Source organism: Trachypithecus francoisi, unplaced genomic scaffold, assembly GCF_009764315.1.
Source record: "Trachypithecus francoisi isolate TF-2019V2 unplaced genomic scaffold, Tfra_2.0 Lachesis_group7, whole genome shotgun sequence".
In the NCBI taxonomy this organism is placed as follows: Eukaryota; Metazoa; Chordata; class Mammalia; order Primates; family Cercopithecidae; genus Trachypithecus; species Trachypithecus francoisi.
In genome coordinates, this window is record NW_022681472.1 from 77978415 (window position 1) to 77996361 (window position 17947).

Here is a 17947-nt window from a genome sequence, read left to right on the forward strand (position 1 = left end):
TTTTTTTAACGTCATTTTTCTGTTGTGGAATAACACAGAGACTAGGAATGGAAAGACTTAAGGTTTCCTTGTCTGCAAAAGTGGATAATATTAGTACTTACCTGTAATAGGTTGATTGGTGGCCCCCCAAAATATATGTCCACATACTAATCCCAAAATCTGTGACTGTTACCTTATTTGGAAAAAGGGTCTTTGCAGACGTAATCAAGGTAAGGATTTTGAGATGAAGAGATCATCCTGTATTATTCACATGGACCCAATGGCAAGTTTCCTTATAAGAGAAAAGCAGAGGGAGATTCTAAACAGACAGAAGAGAAAAAGATACATCCTGGAAGAGAAAGACGTGTGAAGATGGAAGCAGAGAATGGAACCATGCAATTACAAGTCAAGAAAGCCAGCAACCCCCAGAAACTGGAATAGACAAGCCAGGGAATCTTGCTTAGAGCCTGAAAGGAGGCTGCAGATACTTTGATTTCCGATGTATGGCCTCAAGAACTTCCGAAGAATACGTTTCTGTTTTTTATGTCACCAAGTTTGTGGTAATTTGTGAGGGCAGCCCCAGGAAATTAATGCACAACTTCATAGAGCACTAAAAATGGAGATAATTAGTACTACCTAACTTGTACATTAGCTACAAGGATTAATTGAGTTGATACATTCGGAAAGCAAGTAGAAAAGTGCCCCATACCTAGTAAACACTCCGGAGGCACTAGGTGAATTTTTATCAAAGGAACACTAAAGTCAAGGTAGCCAGTTGTTATTATTGCTTTTCCGGACCGTGATTGGTGGACTGGACATCATAATGCCGGAAGGTCCTGTCAGATTATGGAACTGAAGAAACAAAACAAAACCATGAGCATGGTGAAAAGGTCAAGAAGAATGGACTATTTCATCTGTAAGTTTCTTTTGAGGCCGAACGTTCTATGAAAGGAACCCATCAGTTCTCAATGTATTTGTCTCCTTGCTTCTCTTAGTTATTTCTATACAATTCCTTAATCCCTAAAAGCAATTTAGAACGGAATACAGAGACCACAGGAGAAAATCACTTTTATTGCCTGTGATGGGAGCCTAAAACCCCACGAGGGTCCCAAAGGGCAGAATTCCCAAGCCAATTCCTCGCGTCTATGATCCACCTGCAGAAAACTACGATTCCCAGAAGGCTTTAGGTCCGGGGGCGGGAAGACTGAGCTCAGAAAGAGGCGGAGTCTAAGAGAAGGTCTTTGGTCGATTCCATTGTCCAAAGAGGGAGAGGCCGCTTGGGCGGAGTTTGGTGGGAGGGATCCGCCTTCCGATTGGTTGTTATTAGAAAGGGGGTTGGTAAGGCCGGCGGGTGCAGTATCCAGGCCGCAGTGGCCTGCGCTCAAATTTCCCGGGCCGGGAGCGCTGGGCCTGCCGGGAAGGCACCGGAACGGTTACCCAGCGGGCCGCCGGCGGTCGTGGGCGACCTTCGCCATGCAGAGCACTGACCTAGGCAACAAGGAGAGCGGCAAGATATGGCACCGCAAGCCGTCCCCGGCCACGCGGGACGGGTAAAGGCCGTGGCGGGAGGGCGCGGGCTGTGGAGGGGATGGAGACCGACGAGGAGGGTACGCCGGGCGTCAGGTAGCGGTCCGAGTTCTGGCTCTGACCGTGCCCCACATCCTTGGATTGGATGTCCTGCGGTGGAACAGGTGGCTCCGGACGCCAGGGTCCGCAGGATCCCCTTCTGAGTTCTGGGAGCGGGGGTCTGGTCCGGGACAGGAGGAGGCAGGTGGTTCTCAGACCTGGGAACTTGCGGCTTTTGGTGTGTGCCGGGACTCTTCCTGGTTTAATGATCACGGTATCCCGCTAGTGTCCCTGGCACGTAGTAGGTGCTCAGTGAGTATTTAACAGTTGCAGCTGGAGCAGAACTCCTGGGGGAGATGCTGGGTGGAAGAGCAGGACAATTCTGCCTCTTCCAAAGTCTGCAGTTTATCCATCCTTAAATCCTTGGATGTGTTTAGACGTACAAGCATTCATCAACTATTTGTTGAGCGCCTACTGTGTGCCAAGGACGCCTCTAAGTGCTGGGGACGGCGAAGGAACAAAACACACTTCCGGTTCTCTGGAGTTCTCTGGAGTTTACGTATTGGCGTGTGTGTAGGGGCTGGGGCGTTCATTATGCATTGCTGGGGGGCTTCTAGTACGGCCAGCGCTACTTTTCATTCTGTTTCCAGTTACCTGTCCTGTTTGAGGCTCAGCCTGTCTTGTGTGATTTCCGTGGAAGCCTTTACTACAAAGCAGTGCCATTTGGATTTCGATTTCTGCACGCAGAGTGGTCTTATTGCTTCTAATTCCCTAGGATTTCACGGAAATCGCTGGAGTTCCTGTTTCAGTGTGTTTCTTGTTCTAGCAGTGATTTTTCTCTTCTTTGAGATGGAGCCTTGCTCTGTCGCCCAGGCTGGAGTGCAGTGGCGCGATCTGGGCTCACTGCAACCTCCACCTCCCAAGTTAAAGCGATTCTCTTGCCTCAGCCTCCCAAGTAGCGGGGATTACCGGCGCGCGCCACTACGCCCGGCTAATTGTTGTATTTTTAGTAGAGACGGGATTTCACCATGTTGGCCAGGCTGTTCTCCAACTCCTGGCCTCAGGTGATCCGCCTCTCTCGGTCTCCCGAAGTGTAGGGATTACAGTCGTTAGCCACTGCGCCTGGCCTCTAGTGATTTTTCTGTTGATCCTTTGGTTGCTTCTTGACAAATCAGACTTTTTTTTTTTTTTTCTTTTTTTTCTTGAGACAGATTCTTGCTCTGTCGCCCAGGCTCGGGTGCAGTGGCGCGATCTCCGCTCACTGCAACCTCGGCCTCCCGGGTTCAAGCGATTCTCCTGCCTCAGCCTCCCGAGTAGCTGGGATTACAGGGGCACCGCTCCCGGCTAATTTTTTGTATTTGTAGTAGAGACGTGTTAGCCAGGATGGTCTCGATCTCCTGACATCGTGATCCACTCGCCTCGGCCTCCCGAAGTGCTGGGATTACAGGCGTGAACCACGGCGCCCGGCCGACAAATCAGTTTTAAGTGCCTACTATGTATATCCAAAGTGCAACGTTTTACCAGCAGCTTGTTTGGTTCCTGGTTACTGTCAGGCCACTTTATCAATGCCGCTATCTCAACTACATTGAATAAAAAATTTTGTCTAAAGTGGGGATTCCTTAGGTTTTTCATTTTCAAATTTTGAGTTTGTGTAAATACCACTCCCACCTCTGGTATTCTCTAAACATTCTAAAAGTTATAGCCAACTCACCTTTCTCTTTCTTGCTGGTACAGAATATCTAGACATATGTGCAAGATTCAAAAAATGAAATAAATGGGTTGATTACCCAAATGTCTTGTTTGCTTTTTCCACTAAAACATAGCTTATTTTTGTGTTCGTTAAAACTCATTGTTCATGCTGTTTAGACAGGCAGAGAGCACTGACTTGGAGTCAGATGTATTTCGTTGAAGTAAATGTCCGTTTACCAACTCTGTGACCTTGGGCATGTTAATCACTAAGGCCTGTCAGTGGGGATAATCGGATTTAGCAGACAGGTTGTCTTACACATTTGGTGCTCAGTAAATATTTGGTATTCTTCTTATATTTGATAACTGAGGAACTCTGTCAGGCAGTCTGTGGGAATCTGAAAGTAAGTTACTCTAAAATAAATTTTTTACGTGGGATTTATATGGAAAATCGGAGGGGCTGATTGTCACTATTGTGATTACATCTACTTGGTAGGATTATAATTAAGTATTTGTTTCTTAGTGTATTTCTATATTTTTCATATTTTGAACAATGATTAGGTAATTTTGTAGCCAGAACATGTAATAAGTGTTATAGAAAATAAGACTGGAGGAAAAAGTTGTTTGCTCTGAGTTTAGTTGCCATGAAACATTTTGATATTGTTTGTCATTTCTGTACATTTATTGTTGTGTTTTTAATTCCTTGGGGACTAGATAAAAATAAGCATTGTTAAGAATTTTACTGTTTCCTTTAACGAATCTAAAAAGCCTTATGTTTAGATAAACATGAAGAAAATGTTTATTCCACTTAATTCAATATAGCATGCTTTAATCAAGTTTTAATGAAGATAGATGTTTCTAATATAAAATCCAAAAACTAGGCAAGGTGCGATGGCTTATGCCTGTTATTCTGGCACTTTGGGAAGCCAAAGCGGGTGGATCACAAAGTCAGGAGTTCGAGACCAGCCTGGCCAACATGGTGAAACCCCCGTCTCTACGAAAAATACAAAAAATTAGCTGGGCATGGTAGCAGGCACCTGTAATCCCAGCTACTCAGGAGGCTGAGGCAGGAGAATCACTTGAACCCAGGAGGTGGAGGTTGCAGTGAGCTGAGATTGCACCACTGCACACCAGCCTCTGTGACAGAGTGAGACTCCATCTCAAAAAAAAAAAAAAAAAAAGGCCGGGCGCGGTGGCTCAAGCCTGTAATCCCAGCACTTTGGGAGGCCGAGGCGAGCGGATCACGAGGTCAGGAGATAGAGACCCTCCTGGCTAACACGGTGAAACCCCGTCTCTACTAAAAATACAAAAAACTAGCCGGGCGCGGTGGCGGGCGCCTGTAGTCCCAGCTACTCGGAGGCTGAGGCGGGAGAATGGCGGGAACCTGGGAGGCGGAGCTTGCAGTGAGCCGAGATCGCGCCACTGCACTCCAGCCTGGGCGACACAGCGAGACTCCGTCTCAAAAAAAAAAAAAAAAAACAAAATCCAGAAATTTATGAAAAATCAATTAAGATAAAATTTTCATGATTAAAAACTATTGTTGCAATAAAGAATGGGATTATTCTGGCCTTTGTGACCAGAATATACACACATATGATTTTAAGGAGTTATTTTGTGCTGTAAGTTAATTTTATGAAGTTTTCTTTCAACAACAGGGTATATGATCCTTCTCTCAAAAAAGGGTAAATTTAAACAAATATAGCTGTGTATTCTTGTCTTTCCTGTTATGAAAATAGTATGTAATCATTAAAGAACATGTCTAAAATATAGAAAAGTAGAAAGGGGAAAAAATTAACCATATTGCTATTACCTGCAGACAGCTGCTGTTAATATTTGACTGTGTTCATCTTTTTTCCCTATATGTAGATTTTTCTTTTCCTTTGGAGACAGGATCTTACATGTCACCCAGGTGGGAGTGCAGTGGCGTGATCACGGCTCACTGCAGCCTTGACCTCTCCAGGCTGTGGTGATAATGCCACGTCAGCCTCTTGAGTAGCTGGGATCACAGGCACATGCACCATATCTGGCTAATTTTTTGTGATTTTTCTAGAGACGTGTTTGGTTTTGATTTTTTCTCATTTATTTTTTCTTCTCATTGTGTGTGTGTGTGTGTCAGTGTTTAAAACTTCAGGTTAGAATATTTTCATTTTCATTTAACAGTTTAATCATTACATATGTGTCTCTAGAATATAAACTCCCTTACTTTTTTATATAGAAGTATGATTAATGTGGGTTTTAAAGAATGATTTATTAAAGCATTTGTTCATTCAGTAGGCATATTTTGAGTGTCTTTTGTGTATTGTAGACCAGGTGCTGGGGTACAGTAATGAGCAAGCAGTGGTCCTGTCCTTACAGAACTCACCTGCCAGGGTATTCATGGTAGATACATTAGAAATGAAAGTAAAACTCATGCACACTGAATTCACTGTGAAACATTCCATACACAAAAACAAAATCTCATACCCTGTTGTTGTATATCACTTAATCACCGTTTATAAATCTGTTTATATGTGTGTTTATTTTTTTAATGTCTGTCCTTACTACTAAACTGTAAGTGCCATGGAAGCAGGGAGCATATCAATTATTCTTAGCACCTGGCTTGTTCTGCGTCTGACACAATGAGTTTTCAAGTATTTGATGAATAAATGAACAGTAGCTGCTTTGACAGTGCGTAGCTTCTGAACTGTTTTTCTGAAATCCTGGTCAGATTGATTCTAGAGAAGAGGCGGTATAGCGGTAGCAGTAGGAGAGGGAAGAATAAACAGACAAAATGCTTTACTTGCCATGGTTTTCATAATATCAAGTAATACATGATATAGAATTTCAATGTTTGGGTTTTTTTCTTTGACAGAATTATAGTGAACATCATTCACAACACTTCTGATTACCATCCAAAAGTTTTGCGATTTTTGAATGTGGCTTTTGATGGCACAGGCGACTGCTTAATTGCTGGGGACCACCAAGGAAATATTTATGTTTTTGACTTGTATGGAAACAGGTAAGCAGATACTGTTGATATCTACGTTATTTAACAAGTTAATTCACTGACTGTTTTCATACCTGCTATTCATTATTCATTCAGAAAGATTTATTAAGTTCTATTATATTTCAGGTACCTTGCAAAGCACTGTCATAGGTGCTGAAGGAAGAAAGTGGGAAAGGACAGAATGATAATACGGTTCACATTTTAGAGAATTAAACTGCTGGTTTTAATAGTCTCTCTCTAGTAGTTTTTTTTTTTCCTTAAATTTAAAAATTTATTATTGCTATTTTTTTTTTTTCTTCTTCAGACGGAGCCTTGTTCTGCCGCCCAGATTGGAATGCAGCGGGACGATCTCGGCTCACTGCAAACTCCGCCTCCCGGGTTCCAGCTACTGTGCCCAGCCCATTATTGCTGAGTTATCAATTTCTGGTACATCATCAGGCAATGTAGAAAGAGCGCAATTTTCTTTGCACATTGTTGTTATGGCGTGCCAGATCTAAGAATTTTAAAGAATTGATTTTCAGCTGGGTGTGGTGGCTCAGGCCTGTAATCCCAGCACTTTGGGAGGCCGAGGCGGGCAGATCACTTGAGGTTAGGAGTTCGAGACCAGCTTGGCCAACTTGGTGAAACCCTGTCTCTACTAAAATACAAAAATTAGCTGGGCGTGGTGGTGTACGCCTGTTTTCCCAGCTAGTCGGGAGGCTGAGACAGGAGAATCACTTGAATCCAGGAGGTAGAGGTTGCAGTCAGCCGAGATCGCGCCACTGCCGCTGCACTTTAGCCTGGGCGACAGAGCGAGACTCTGTCTCAAAAAAAAAAAAAAAGTTGATTTCCACTCTTCTTCCTCTTCTCTTCCCTTGTGAAACAATTTAGTCTGAAAGCAATGAGGTGAGATTGATGGAGGTAGATATTCATGCAGTGGGGCTAGGTGGGAAGGAGAGCTGCAGCAGCCCAGAAAGAGAGGCAGAGGGTGTCTGCATGGGGAATGGGGCAGTGATGGGAAGCTAGTTTAATACAGAGGGCTTTTATCAAATAAATATATTAGGGATAATGAGGGCCAGGTTTCTCACTCTTAGAAAAGAGACTTAAAAATTATGGAAGGCAGAAAACTAGAATAAACCCCTTGGCATTGTATTGGAATTAGACATATCAGTTTGAACCCCTGGTTTTGAATATATAGAGATAGATATAGAACTAAATAGAGGTATGTACAAATATATATACACATATTCCTTAGCTTTGTACACTCAGTGGGCCTGGGAGCAACAGCATGCCGGTAGCAATGAATATACCCTGTGTTGAGTTCTTATTTTCAAAAGTACCACTTTCTACAAAAAGGAATCAAGGATATTTGCAGAAATGGCCAATTTCAGGATGCAGACAGGGAAAGTACAGGAAGAGCCTGTAACATTTTGTAGCCAGAAAGAAGGAATTGTTCAAAGAATGTTCGGGATGTGTCAAAAAGACACAGTTGCCAGCTTGAAGGAGCTCCCTCTGGTCATGTTGGAGATGAGTCGTCCATTGAATAAAATTGAAATCTATGAGTTCATGCTGAAATCAACAAACAGTTTAATAAGGAATGGATATTGAATAGTCACAAAGTACCTCCCCACAAAATACTTATTAATTATAGAGGGAAAAAAGAGTAATTATACAATGAAGAAGCCTAGCAAACGCTGCCTTAATCAAATGACTAAAGTTAATACAACCAGTAGTGGAATGAATCAAAATTTGTGTGCCACCTGATAGGATGCAGTGAGAAGAACACAGCATCATTTCTGTGATATTCCTGCCAAGATATATAACCTGAGTCTAATCAGTGGGATCATCACACAAAGCAAAATTAAGGACATCTAATAACAAAACTGTCCTGTGATCTTCACAGGGGTCAATATCATGCAAGTTGGGTAAAGACTAAAGAACTCCTAATCTGAGGGAGATGAAAGGGACATGACAAAGGCATGAATCTGGGCTGATCCTTTTGCTATAAAGAACATTATTAGGAAAATTGGCAAAATTTGACTGGAGTTTTAGGATTAAATGGTGGTAATGTATCAATGTAATGTCTTGGTGCTGATGTATATTGTGATTATGTGGGAGAGTTTTCTTATTTATAGGAAACTTGATCTTGGTAACTTATTCTCAAATAGTTCAAGAAAAGACGTGACATATAATTTACTTATCTGTGATTCATTAGGTAAAAATCTATAAATCATTGTTTCTGCCCTTTACTAAAAAAGTAATGGGGCCAACTTTTCTACCCTTTATTCTTGTTACCTCACCAATTCCCAATCTTAAATCAGTACCACTGTCTATTTGCTAATACTCCTGAAAAAAATAAAAGTAATTGTTGATTGATTTCATGACAGAATAATGAACTTCAATATTGAGGATTCTTTGCACTTCATTTGCTTATCTACCGTTACTTACTTTGCCTATTCTCCACCAAGTGTCGCAAACCTTTACCAATTTCCTTGTCTCCTTTCGTTGTACTCCACTCTTATTCTGACTGCCAGGCCTCCTGATTCATGGGAAAACAGACACCTTCAAGCTTTCCTTTCTCCTTCCGAATTGCAGCCTCAAGTATATTGTAAGTTCAGCCCCCATTACTTTATTCATAAAGTTCAGCTCTCATTACCTTATTCATAAAGTTCAGCCCTCATTACCTTATTCATAAAAACAGGTGATCTTAATTTTTTCTAGTGCTAATCCCTATCTTCTATAGCCTTCCCTGAGACATTGCACCATGAGTGTTACTATTTTGTCCATTGTCCCCTTTTCACTATTGGTTGTTGGGGAGAAAAAATTATTTTTCCTCTACCCTTCTAAATTCTCAACTGGGCCCCTTGTAACAAAAGATAGATTAACAAGAGCAGAATGAACAAGTTATTAATTTGTATCATGCATGTAACACATGAGAATACCCAGAGTATCCAGGTATTAGTGTGAGACATTATCAACTTGTATCATGCGTGTAACACATGACTGTCCAGGTATTACTAACTCAAAAAGTGGCTTATACTCTGACTTATATAGCATCTTTGTCAAAGAACAGTATATTTTTAGAGAAGTGACAAGACAAAAGAAGAGGACCTTGAGTCTCTCAGGGCAGCAAATTGTGGGAAGGCAAATATATGGGAAACTAATGGTAGTCATATATATTTCTCTGGTGCTATTTCCAGGATGATGAAGATCTAAAGTCAACTCCTGTGATCAACTGTTATCCTTCCTGGTAGAGAAGGGAAGAGGGTCACCTTTATAAATGTATGCAAATTCATGTAAACTTTTAGACAAGGGCAGAGAGCTTTTCTTCTTCTTTTTTTTTTTTTTTTTTTTTGAGGTGGAGTCTCGCTCTGTCACCCAGGCCAGGATGCAGTGGCACAATCAAGCGCACTGCAGCCTCCACCTCCTGAGTTTAAGCAAATCTCCTGCCTCAGCCTCCCAGGTAGCTGGGATGACAGGTGTGCGCCACCACGCCAGGCTAATTTTTTATATTTTAGTAGAGACAGGGTTTCACCACATTGGCCTGGATGGTCTCAATCTCCTGACCTCATGATCTGCCTGCCTTGGCCTCCCAAAGTGTTGGGATTGCAGGCGTGAGCCACCGCGCCTGGCTGAGAGCTTTTCTTATATCTGCTTTTTCTCAGTTACCTTCAGCTCAAAGTAATCCTTATGCCAAAGTGGCGTGTTCTGATATGGCATATTCTGCCACCCTTCACTAAAAACATTTGTGGCTGAGCTGAGCCGTTAGCGGCAGAGCTTGGACTTAAAATCAGACTTGAGCTCGGACTTAAAATCAGGCTTGATCATAAAGCCCAGTATACTGGGCTCCCTCAAAATCTTCCTAATTGTTCAATCCATTGGTCACTTTTCAGTTCTCGTTTTACTAAAACACTAAGCACTCTTGTCTTCCCATCCTGCCTGAAATTCTTTTCTTTGGCTTCATGGTACAGCAGTTGCTGAATTTTCTACCTCTCTGATCATTTTTCCCCCTTGTTTTACTGACTCTTCTTCCAGCGCCTGCCCCTTTCATGTTGTGCTCCCCAGACATCTGTCTTTGGCTTGCTTCCTTCCATATTTCAGGCACTCTTTTCCATAATCACATCACCACCAAGCCTCAGGCTTCATCTGCCATGTAAACACTGTTGACTTAGACCTACTTCTGCTACTACTACCTACTAGAACTCTTCTAGATTGGGCTCTCCAGGGACCACTAACTTGTATGTAACTCTTGAGCCCTTGAAAAGTGATTGGTCCAAATTGAGATATGAAGCATGTGTAAAATTAAAATATACACTGGATTTTGATGACTTAATATGATAAAAAGTATAAAATATCTCAATAATTTTGAATTGATTAAATATTGAAATACTAATGTTTTAGATACATATTGAGTTCTTAAAGTATATTAGTCTGTTCTCATGCTAATAAAGACATACCTGAGACTGGGTAATTTATAAAGAAAAAGAGGTTTAATGGACTCCCAGTTCCATGTAGCTGAGGAGGCCTCACAATCATGGCAGAAGGCAAAGGCACTTCTTACGTAGTGGTGGCAAGAGAGAAATGAAGACCAAGGGAAAGGGGTTTCCCTATATAAAACCGTCTGATCTCGTGAGACTTATTCACTACCATGAGAACAGTGTTAGGGAAACTGCCCCCATGATTCAATTATCTCCCACTGGGTCCCTGCCACAACATGTGGGAATTATGGGAGCCACAATTCAAGAAGAGATTTGAGTGGGGACAGAGCCAAAGCATATCATATATTATTCAGACTAATTTAACCTATTTCTTCTCACTTTTCTAATATGGCTCCTAGAAAAATGGAAATTACGTATGTAGCTCACGTTGTACTTCTTTCAGACAGCGTGGCTCTAGATCAGTTTCACAGGGCCTTCAACCACATGTTTAAAAACTGATTTACCATTGCCTACCCCCAAACTTATTCCTCTTTTGCCTAAGTTCAAAAGCTTAATTTTCTGTAAATTAAACTCTAGCTAGGTGCCCAGTACTCTACTGAGCACTCAACATGTATTATTTCATTTAGTCATCACAACAGCCTTGTATCTAGCCTTATCTTCATTTTACATAAGCGCAGGTCCTGATTCCCCCTTCTTCGCTCCATGTTGAATCTGTACCGAGCCTCTGCTTGGCTTCTGAAACCTCTCCTATTTGTGCTCCCATATCTCTGGCTGAGATTTTCCGTAGTAACTTTCTTAGTGATCTCCTCTATTCCTTGTCCCTCTTCCCATTTGCCATTGCTGCCAGGATCATCTTCCTAAAACACATACCTGATTGTGATTCTGTTGTGCTAAACACTTACAGTGGCTTCCTATTCTAATAACATCCAAACTCCTTAATATGGCACATAGCACCCTTCATAATCTATTTTTGGCCTAAAATGGTAGCTCATTTTTCTGGGTTTCATTTTCTTCGTCTCTACGGACTCCTTCCACGTGGAATTTATAATTATTGGAAGTATTTGTGATACTAATGCAATGATTTCTTAATAGGTTCAATCTTGTTCAGCGAACAGCGCAAGCTTGCACAGCTCTGGCCTTTAATCTTCGTAGGAAATCTGAATTCCTTGTGGCATTAGCTGATTATTCTATTAAATGTTTTGATACAGGTAAGAACTTCTGTTTTTCTGTTGAAGCAGAGTAAAAAATATAGAGTGAAGAAGTGCAAGAAGTTGATCACTCTGTACAGCTTGAGGGCGCAGTCCCCATGACTGCCCTCGCTTCAGACACTAGGTGCAAGCTGGGAGTCCTAGGAACAGCATCACTTTAGATCGGTTGACTACAAAGTCAGGGTTTCCTGACTGCTGTCAGGTTTCATAATTCACTAGAACAACTCACAGGACTCAGGAAAGCACTACACTTAATGACGATAGTTTTAATATAGTAAAAGGATACAAAGTATAACTAGCCAAAGGAAGAGAAGCATGGAGTGGAATCTGGGAGGCTTCCAAAAGGAAAGTCTCTATTGTCTTCAGGGATGCATTGCCCTCCCAGACAACCCTCCCAGCATTGGTGTGTGGCTGGCCATCTGCGCCAAGCACTGTTGACACAGGGAGTCAACCCAAGCTTTGGTGTCGAGAGTTTTTACTGAGGTGCCATGACATAGGCATGATTGATTGGATCATTCCCCACATGGCTGGACTCCATTTCCAGCCCTCCTCTCCTCCTAAGAAGTTAGTCTGATGTCACTCGCCCCAAAAGCCCCAAACTTCTAATCACGTGGTTGACCTTTCTTGTGTGGCCATCTCCCACTCTGAGTCTTCTTAGCATAAACTATCTGGTATAGTGTGAGGGGCCCGCCAGGAATAACAAAGACACCCCTGAAGTCACGGGTTTAGAGGTTACCTTCCAGGAGCCTAAACAGAAGCCAGACCGCTCTGCAAAGGTCAAATTCCTTACTACACAGGTACAGTATCTTTTTTTAATATAGCCTGTGTGTTTTATACCATATTATGTTTTTAAATTGAGAACATAGAGTTCTGTAGACTAAACCTATTACTCTTAAAAAAGAGATATTTCAACTGTATTTTTTTCTTATTAAAATAGTCAATGTGTTATAATGTTCAGCAGATGTATAAATAATAATATTAAAGATAGTGATAGCTAACACATAGTGTTTACTCCCTGCCAGGGACTTTCTGTGACTTTATAGACATTTTTTTTTTTTTTTTTTTTTTTGAGACGGAGTCTCACTCTGTCGCCCAGGCTGGAGTGCAGTGGCCGGATCTCAGCTCACTGCAAGCTCCGCCTCCCGGGTTTATGCCATTCTCTCGCCTCAGCCTCCCGAGTAGCTGGGACTACAGGCGCCCGCCACATCGCCCGGCTAATTTTTTGTATTTTTTTTAGTAGAGACGGGGTTTCACCATGTTAGCCAGGATGGTCTCGATCTCCTGACCTCGTGATCCACCCGTCTCGGCCTCCCAAAGTGCTGGGATTACAGGCTTGAGCCACCGCGCCCGGCCTTATAGACATTAATTAATTTTAATCATCATCATAACCCACAGAGATGAATACTGTTATTATCCCTGTTTTGCAGATGAGGAAACTGAGGCACATGGGTAACTTAATCAGAGTCCCACAGTTCATAAGCAGTGGAGCCAGAATTCCAGCCTAGGTGGTCTGGCTGCGGAGTCACTGCTCTTACTCACTGTAGTACACTCTCATCCTACATACAAAGAAGAAAAAACACAGTGATTCTGCAGTACTGCCCAGAGACGTAGTGTTTTCATAATGGGGCGCTCTCTTTCCAGTCTGTTTTCTATGTATATACTTTTTTTATCTTCTAACAAATACATAATTATTCTGTCTGTATTGTGTCATGGGATAATTTTACCTCATTAAAATTCATATCGCATATCTAAAATCAATACCTAACATTCCACTGTATAGATGTTTACCATAATTTTTTAACCTATTACCTATTGCTGAACTTTCAAACTGTTTTCAATTTTTGGCATTACAAACATTGCTGTGACAAAATATCAGAAAAATCAAGTCTTTATAACTCACCTTTCCTTAGATTCTACTCTTCTCCTCTTTTTCTTCCTTGTTCCATGTTCTTATAGTTTCTTCTACTTCACTGAACCCCCACCATGAAGCCCCTTCCTTAGACACTGTCTCCTTCCTTCTTTCTTTCCCCTCTCTGCCAAATTCTGCTTCTTTGCAGTATCCATTGATGAATTCTGACCCTGGCTTCCCCTACCCCATGCTACTGAGACTTCTGTCTCCAAGGTCCTTAGTAACCCTAACCCCTGATCGTTTAAGTCATCTTTACAGTTTTCATCCTACTTCTCTATAGCATTTAACAATTGGGATTACTTTGACAGTTTTTTATTTTGTTTTGTTTTGTTTTAGTTTTCATTCTATTACCTTGGTTCTCCTCCTGTCTTTCTAACTGCTTCTCAATCATGTCTCCTGAATTATTTCAGTGGTTCCTAGACTTTGGATTTTTGACCCAATTAAAAAAGTGGAAGAACTCACATAGCTTGTCAACTTTTAATATTGCGAATTGACATTGGAAAAAAATACAATTCCGTAAAACAAGGGAGTTTCTTTCTACATAAACAGGGAGTGACATAATACAAATGAAAGAGTAGTACTTTAAATTTGACTTTATGAAAAACTCACTGCATTATCTGTATTTTTCTCTTTCCCTGAAGACCAATGGAAAATTTATCATTAACTAATGCCAGACCTCCGAATGGTGTTTGGAAACCACTGCTGTTTCCCTAAGGGATTTGTCTATTTCTCTGTCTTCAGTTTTGACCTACTTTGTATCATGATGTTTCCCAGATTTATATCTTGCTTTCTGACTATTCTCAAGTTCCATCTTCCTGGGGGGAAAATTCTGATCATAAAAATAAAACATGCCTACTGTAGAAAACTTGCAAACATACAAAAAAGTGGAAAGGAAAAGAAAAATCACCTACGCTTTTACTACCCAGTGATAATTATCATGAATAGTTTTTGGTACTTTCCCTACCAAACTGTTTTCTCTGCTTACACAAATACACGCAAGTACCTCAGACTCAAGTTTAAAAACCAAATGTATTATCATTATCTCACACTGATAAACCTGTTCTTCCTCATGTATTTAGTATTATTTTTTAATTTTTTATTTTTTTAGAGATACGATTTTGTCATGTTGCCCAGGCTGGTCTCAAACTCCTAGGCTGAAGTGATTCACCTGCCTCAGCCTCCCAAAGTGCTGGGATTACAGGCGTGAGCCACCGCCTGGCCTCTCCTCATGTATTTCTTACATCCACTAACAATATCACCATCTGCTTAAATAACTAAGCTGGAACCACTGGAGCCTTCACTTCTCTTATATCTCAGGACATCAACTTGATCACTAATATCTTTTTGTTTTTCTCCTTACTAGCTCTTGGATTTGTTCTTTTCTCCATTGCCACTTTCTTAGTTGAGGCCCTCCGTATCGCCTGCCTGGATTATTACAGCAACATATAAATTAGTCTTTCTTGTTCAATCTCTTCCCCTCCACCAGATATCCTCAAAGTGCTCTTTCTAAAACACAGACTAAATATGGTACTCTTTTACATAAAATTACCCACAAGAGAAAGCCCAAACTCACTAGCATAAATTTTGAGGTTATTCTGCATCAAAGCCTTTGTCAGCCTTGTCTCCTACATGAATGAGATGTTGCTAACATGTCCCATCATACTTTGTCAACTAGCCACAGGCTTCCATTTTTGTGGATATTGATGGAGGTGCCTCATATAATACCTAACCACCTATTGGATCAGTTCATCTATGGTGTTTATATGTAGTGTTATTTCTAAACGTACAGTGTTTTACCTGGGTAACAATTTTACTTTTTACCACAGTCACCAAGGAGCTAGTTAGCTGGATGAGAGGACATGAGTCATCAGTATTTTCAATCTCTGTGCATGCATCAGGGAAATACGCCATCACCACTTCTTCTGATACAGCACAATTATGGGACTTGGATACCTTTCAAAGAAAAAGAAAGCTGAATATTCGCCAGTCTGTGGGTATACAGAAGGTCAGTGACAGGGGACATCTTGGCCTGTTGTGCTTCTCGGGCTAATTTCTTGGTCAACATGGTGTATAGATGTATATGAGTAATGATTTACTTTGTCCTTGTAGCTCTGTAACTCAGCAACAAGCAAAGCAAAGTGGCCAACACAAAGATGTTGCCTATAGCTACAATTTATGACTTAGCGAGCTCTTTTCTAAAATTATAGCTGTGTAACTTCAACTCTCCTAAGGCGAAAGTCACTTAGTTGATTGGTTTTGTTTTCATTTTTAACCCTCTGACATTTTATTATGAAAAATTTGAAACACGCAGTAGATTTGTGAGAATTTTTGAACACATGTACATTCAGCATCTAGATTCTACCATTAACACGTTACTGTACTATCCTCTACTATACTTTACATTATACTCTCTTATGGGTCTATCCATCTTTCTTTCTTTTTCTTTGTTTTGAGACAGAGTCTTGCTCTGTCACCCAGGCTGGAGTGCAGTGACATGACCTCAGCTTACTGTAACCTCTGCCTCCCAGGTTCAAGTGATTCTCCTGCCTCAGCCTCCCAAGTAGCTGGGACTACAGGTAGGCACCACCATGCCCAGCTAATTTTTGTATTTTTAGTGGAGACCGGATTTCACCATGTTGGCCAGGCTGGTCTCAAACTCCTGATCTCAAGTAATCCGCCCACCTCAGCCTCCAAAAGTGCTGGGATTACAGGTGTGAGCCACCGCACACCCAGCCACTCTGTCCAGCTTTCTGTCCCTCTGTTCATTAATTATCCTAATAAGTGTGTGTGTGTGTGTGTGTGTGTGTGTGTGTGTGTGTGTGTTTTGTTCTGAGACGGGTATTTCTCTGTCACCCAGGCTGCAGTGTAGTGGTGTAATGATAACTCACTACAGCTTGGGTTCAAGCAATCCTCCTGCCTCTGCCTCCCATGTAGCTGGGACCACAGGCGTGTGCCACCATGCCCAGCTAATTTTTAAATTTTTTATAGAGACAAGGTCTTTCTATGTTGTCCAGGCTGGTCTCAAACTCTTGGGCTCAAGCAGTCCTCTTGCCTTGGCCTCCCAAAGTGCTGGGATTACAGGCATGAGCCACTGTGCCCAGCTATGTGTGTGTTTTAAAGTAAACTTCAGACATCAGCGTACTTCCCTGTAAATACTTAAGCCTTTACTTAATTGACTAGGGGTCAATATTTGTTGATGTAAAATTTATATATAATGAACTATGTAAGTCTTAAGTATTCATTTGTTAAATTTGACGAATACACACACCTAGGTAACCTGTGTAGCTGTAGCATTACCATTATCCCAGAAAATTCCACCGTCTCCCTCCCTGGTTGACCACCACTCTTCTTTTTCCTACCGTGGATTAGTGTTGCCTATTCTAAAATTTTGTATAAATAGAACTATACAATAATAGTTTATGTAAGGCTTTTTTCACTCAGCATAATGTTTTTGAGATCCATCCATTATTATTAATAAGTTGTTCTTTCTTATTGCTGTTTAGAATTCCATTGTATAAATATACCACCTTTTAAAAATCCATTTCTTTTGTTTTTTTCCAACTATGTAGAAACATATGGTATATGGGCCTCCAGATGTACTCTTGTTCTGAGCCCCACAAGTGCCCCAGTTTGGTTCTATCATTTCTTTTTACAGACAAGCCACATCACCAACCTCTCTGGGCTTCCGTTTCCTGAGCAGGAAAATGGGTCTGTGGTAACTACCTTACCGGGGCTAGTGAGAAAATGAGATAAAATAAATAATTCATGTCAAGGGCTTGGCAGAGTGCCAGGCCCTTATTAGTAGCTCCTATTGTTCTTTTGTCCTTATGTCCCCTGGTGGTCCTCTCCTGTGATTTCCTATATGACATCCAAACTGGGCTCTTTCATAGGGTTTCCACGCTGCTGCCCCTCCTCCTCCTCACCACACCCAGTAACCCTCCCATTCTCTCCACCTACTCAGATCTCACCCTTTCTTCAACTGTGATAATAGCTACTGAATCGTTTACTATGTTTCAGGCATTGTATTAAGAACTTTCCACACCTTATCTCAACTCAGTCCTGACAGGGCCTCAATGAAATAGGCAGTGTTTATTGTTCCCCAAACACAAAGACACTGGGATCTGGAGACTGGAAGCACTGGCAGCTGCAAGTACCAGAGCTGGCAGGGTGTGAAGCCAGATTGGAGCCTTTCTGC

The 17947-nt window shown here is 41.6% G+C and overlaps 1 protein-coding gene across 12 annotated transcripts in view; it reads left to right on the forward strand.

Moving 5' to 3' along the window:
* The first annotated feature begins 1306 nt into the window (after window positions 1-1306).
* The window catches only part of TBC1D31 (TBC1 domain family member 31), an 82139-nt gene continuing 65498 nt past the window's right edge, over window positions 1307-17947 (forward strand). For 4 of the 12 annotated variants that reach the window (XM_033203250.1, XM_033203251.1, XM_033203257.1 and 1 more), the window contains exons 1-5: window positions 1307-1529; window positions 1983-2114; window positions 6083-6229; window positions 11728-11843; window positions 15579-15757. In XM_033203250.1, coding sequence (XP_033059141.1) covers window positions 1453-1529; window positions 1983-2114; window positions 6083-6229; window positions 11728-11843; window positions 15579-15757 — 651 coding nt within the window. In that variant the 5' untranslated portion in view covers window positions 1307-1452. Of the gene's footprint in view, window positions 1530-1982; window positions 2115-6082; window positions 6230-8730; window positions 8805-11727; window positions 11844-15578; window positions 15758-17947 lie in introns of those variants that run through there. The other 8 variants (XM_033203255.1, XM_033203261.1, XM_033203262.1 and 5 more) reach the window with 4 other exon arrangements.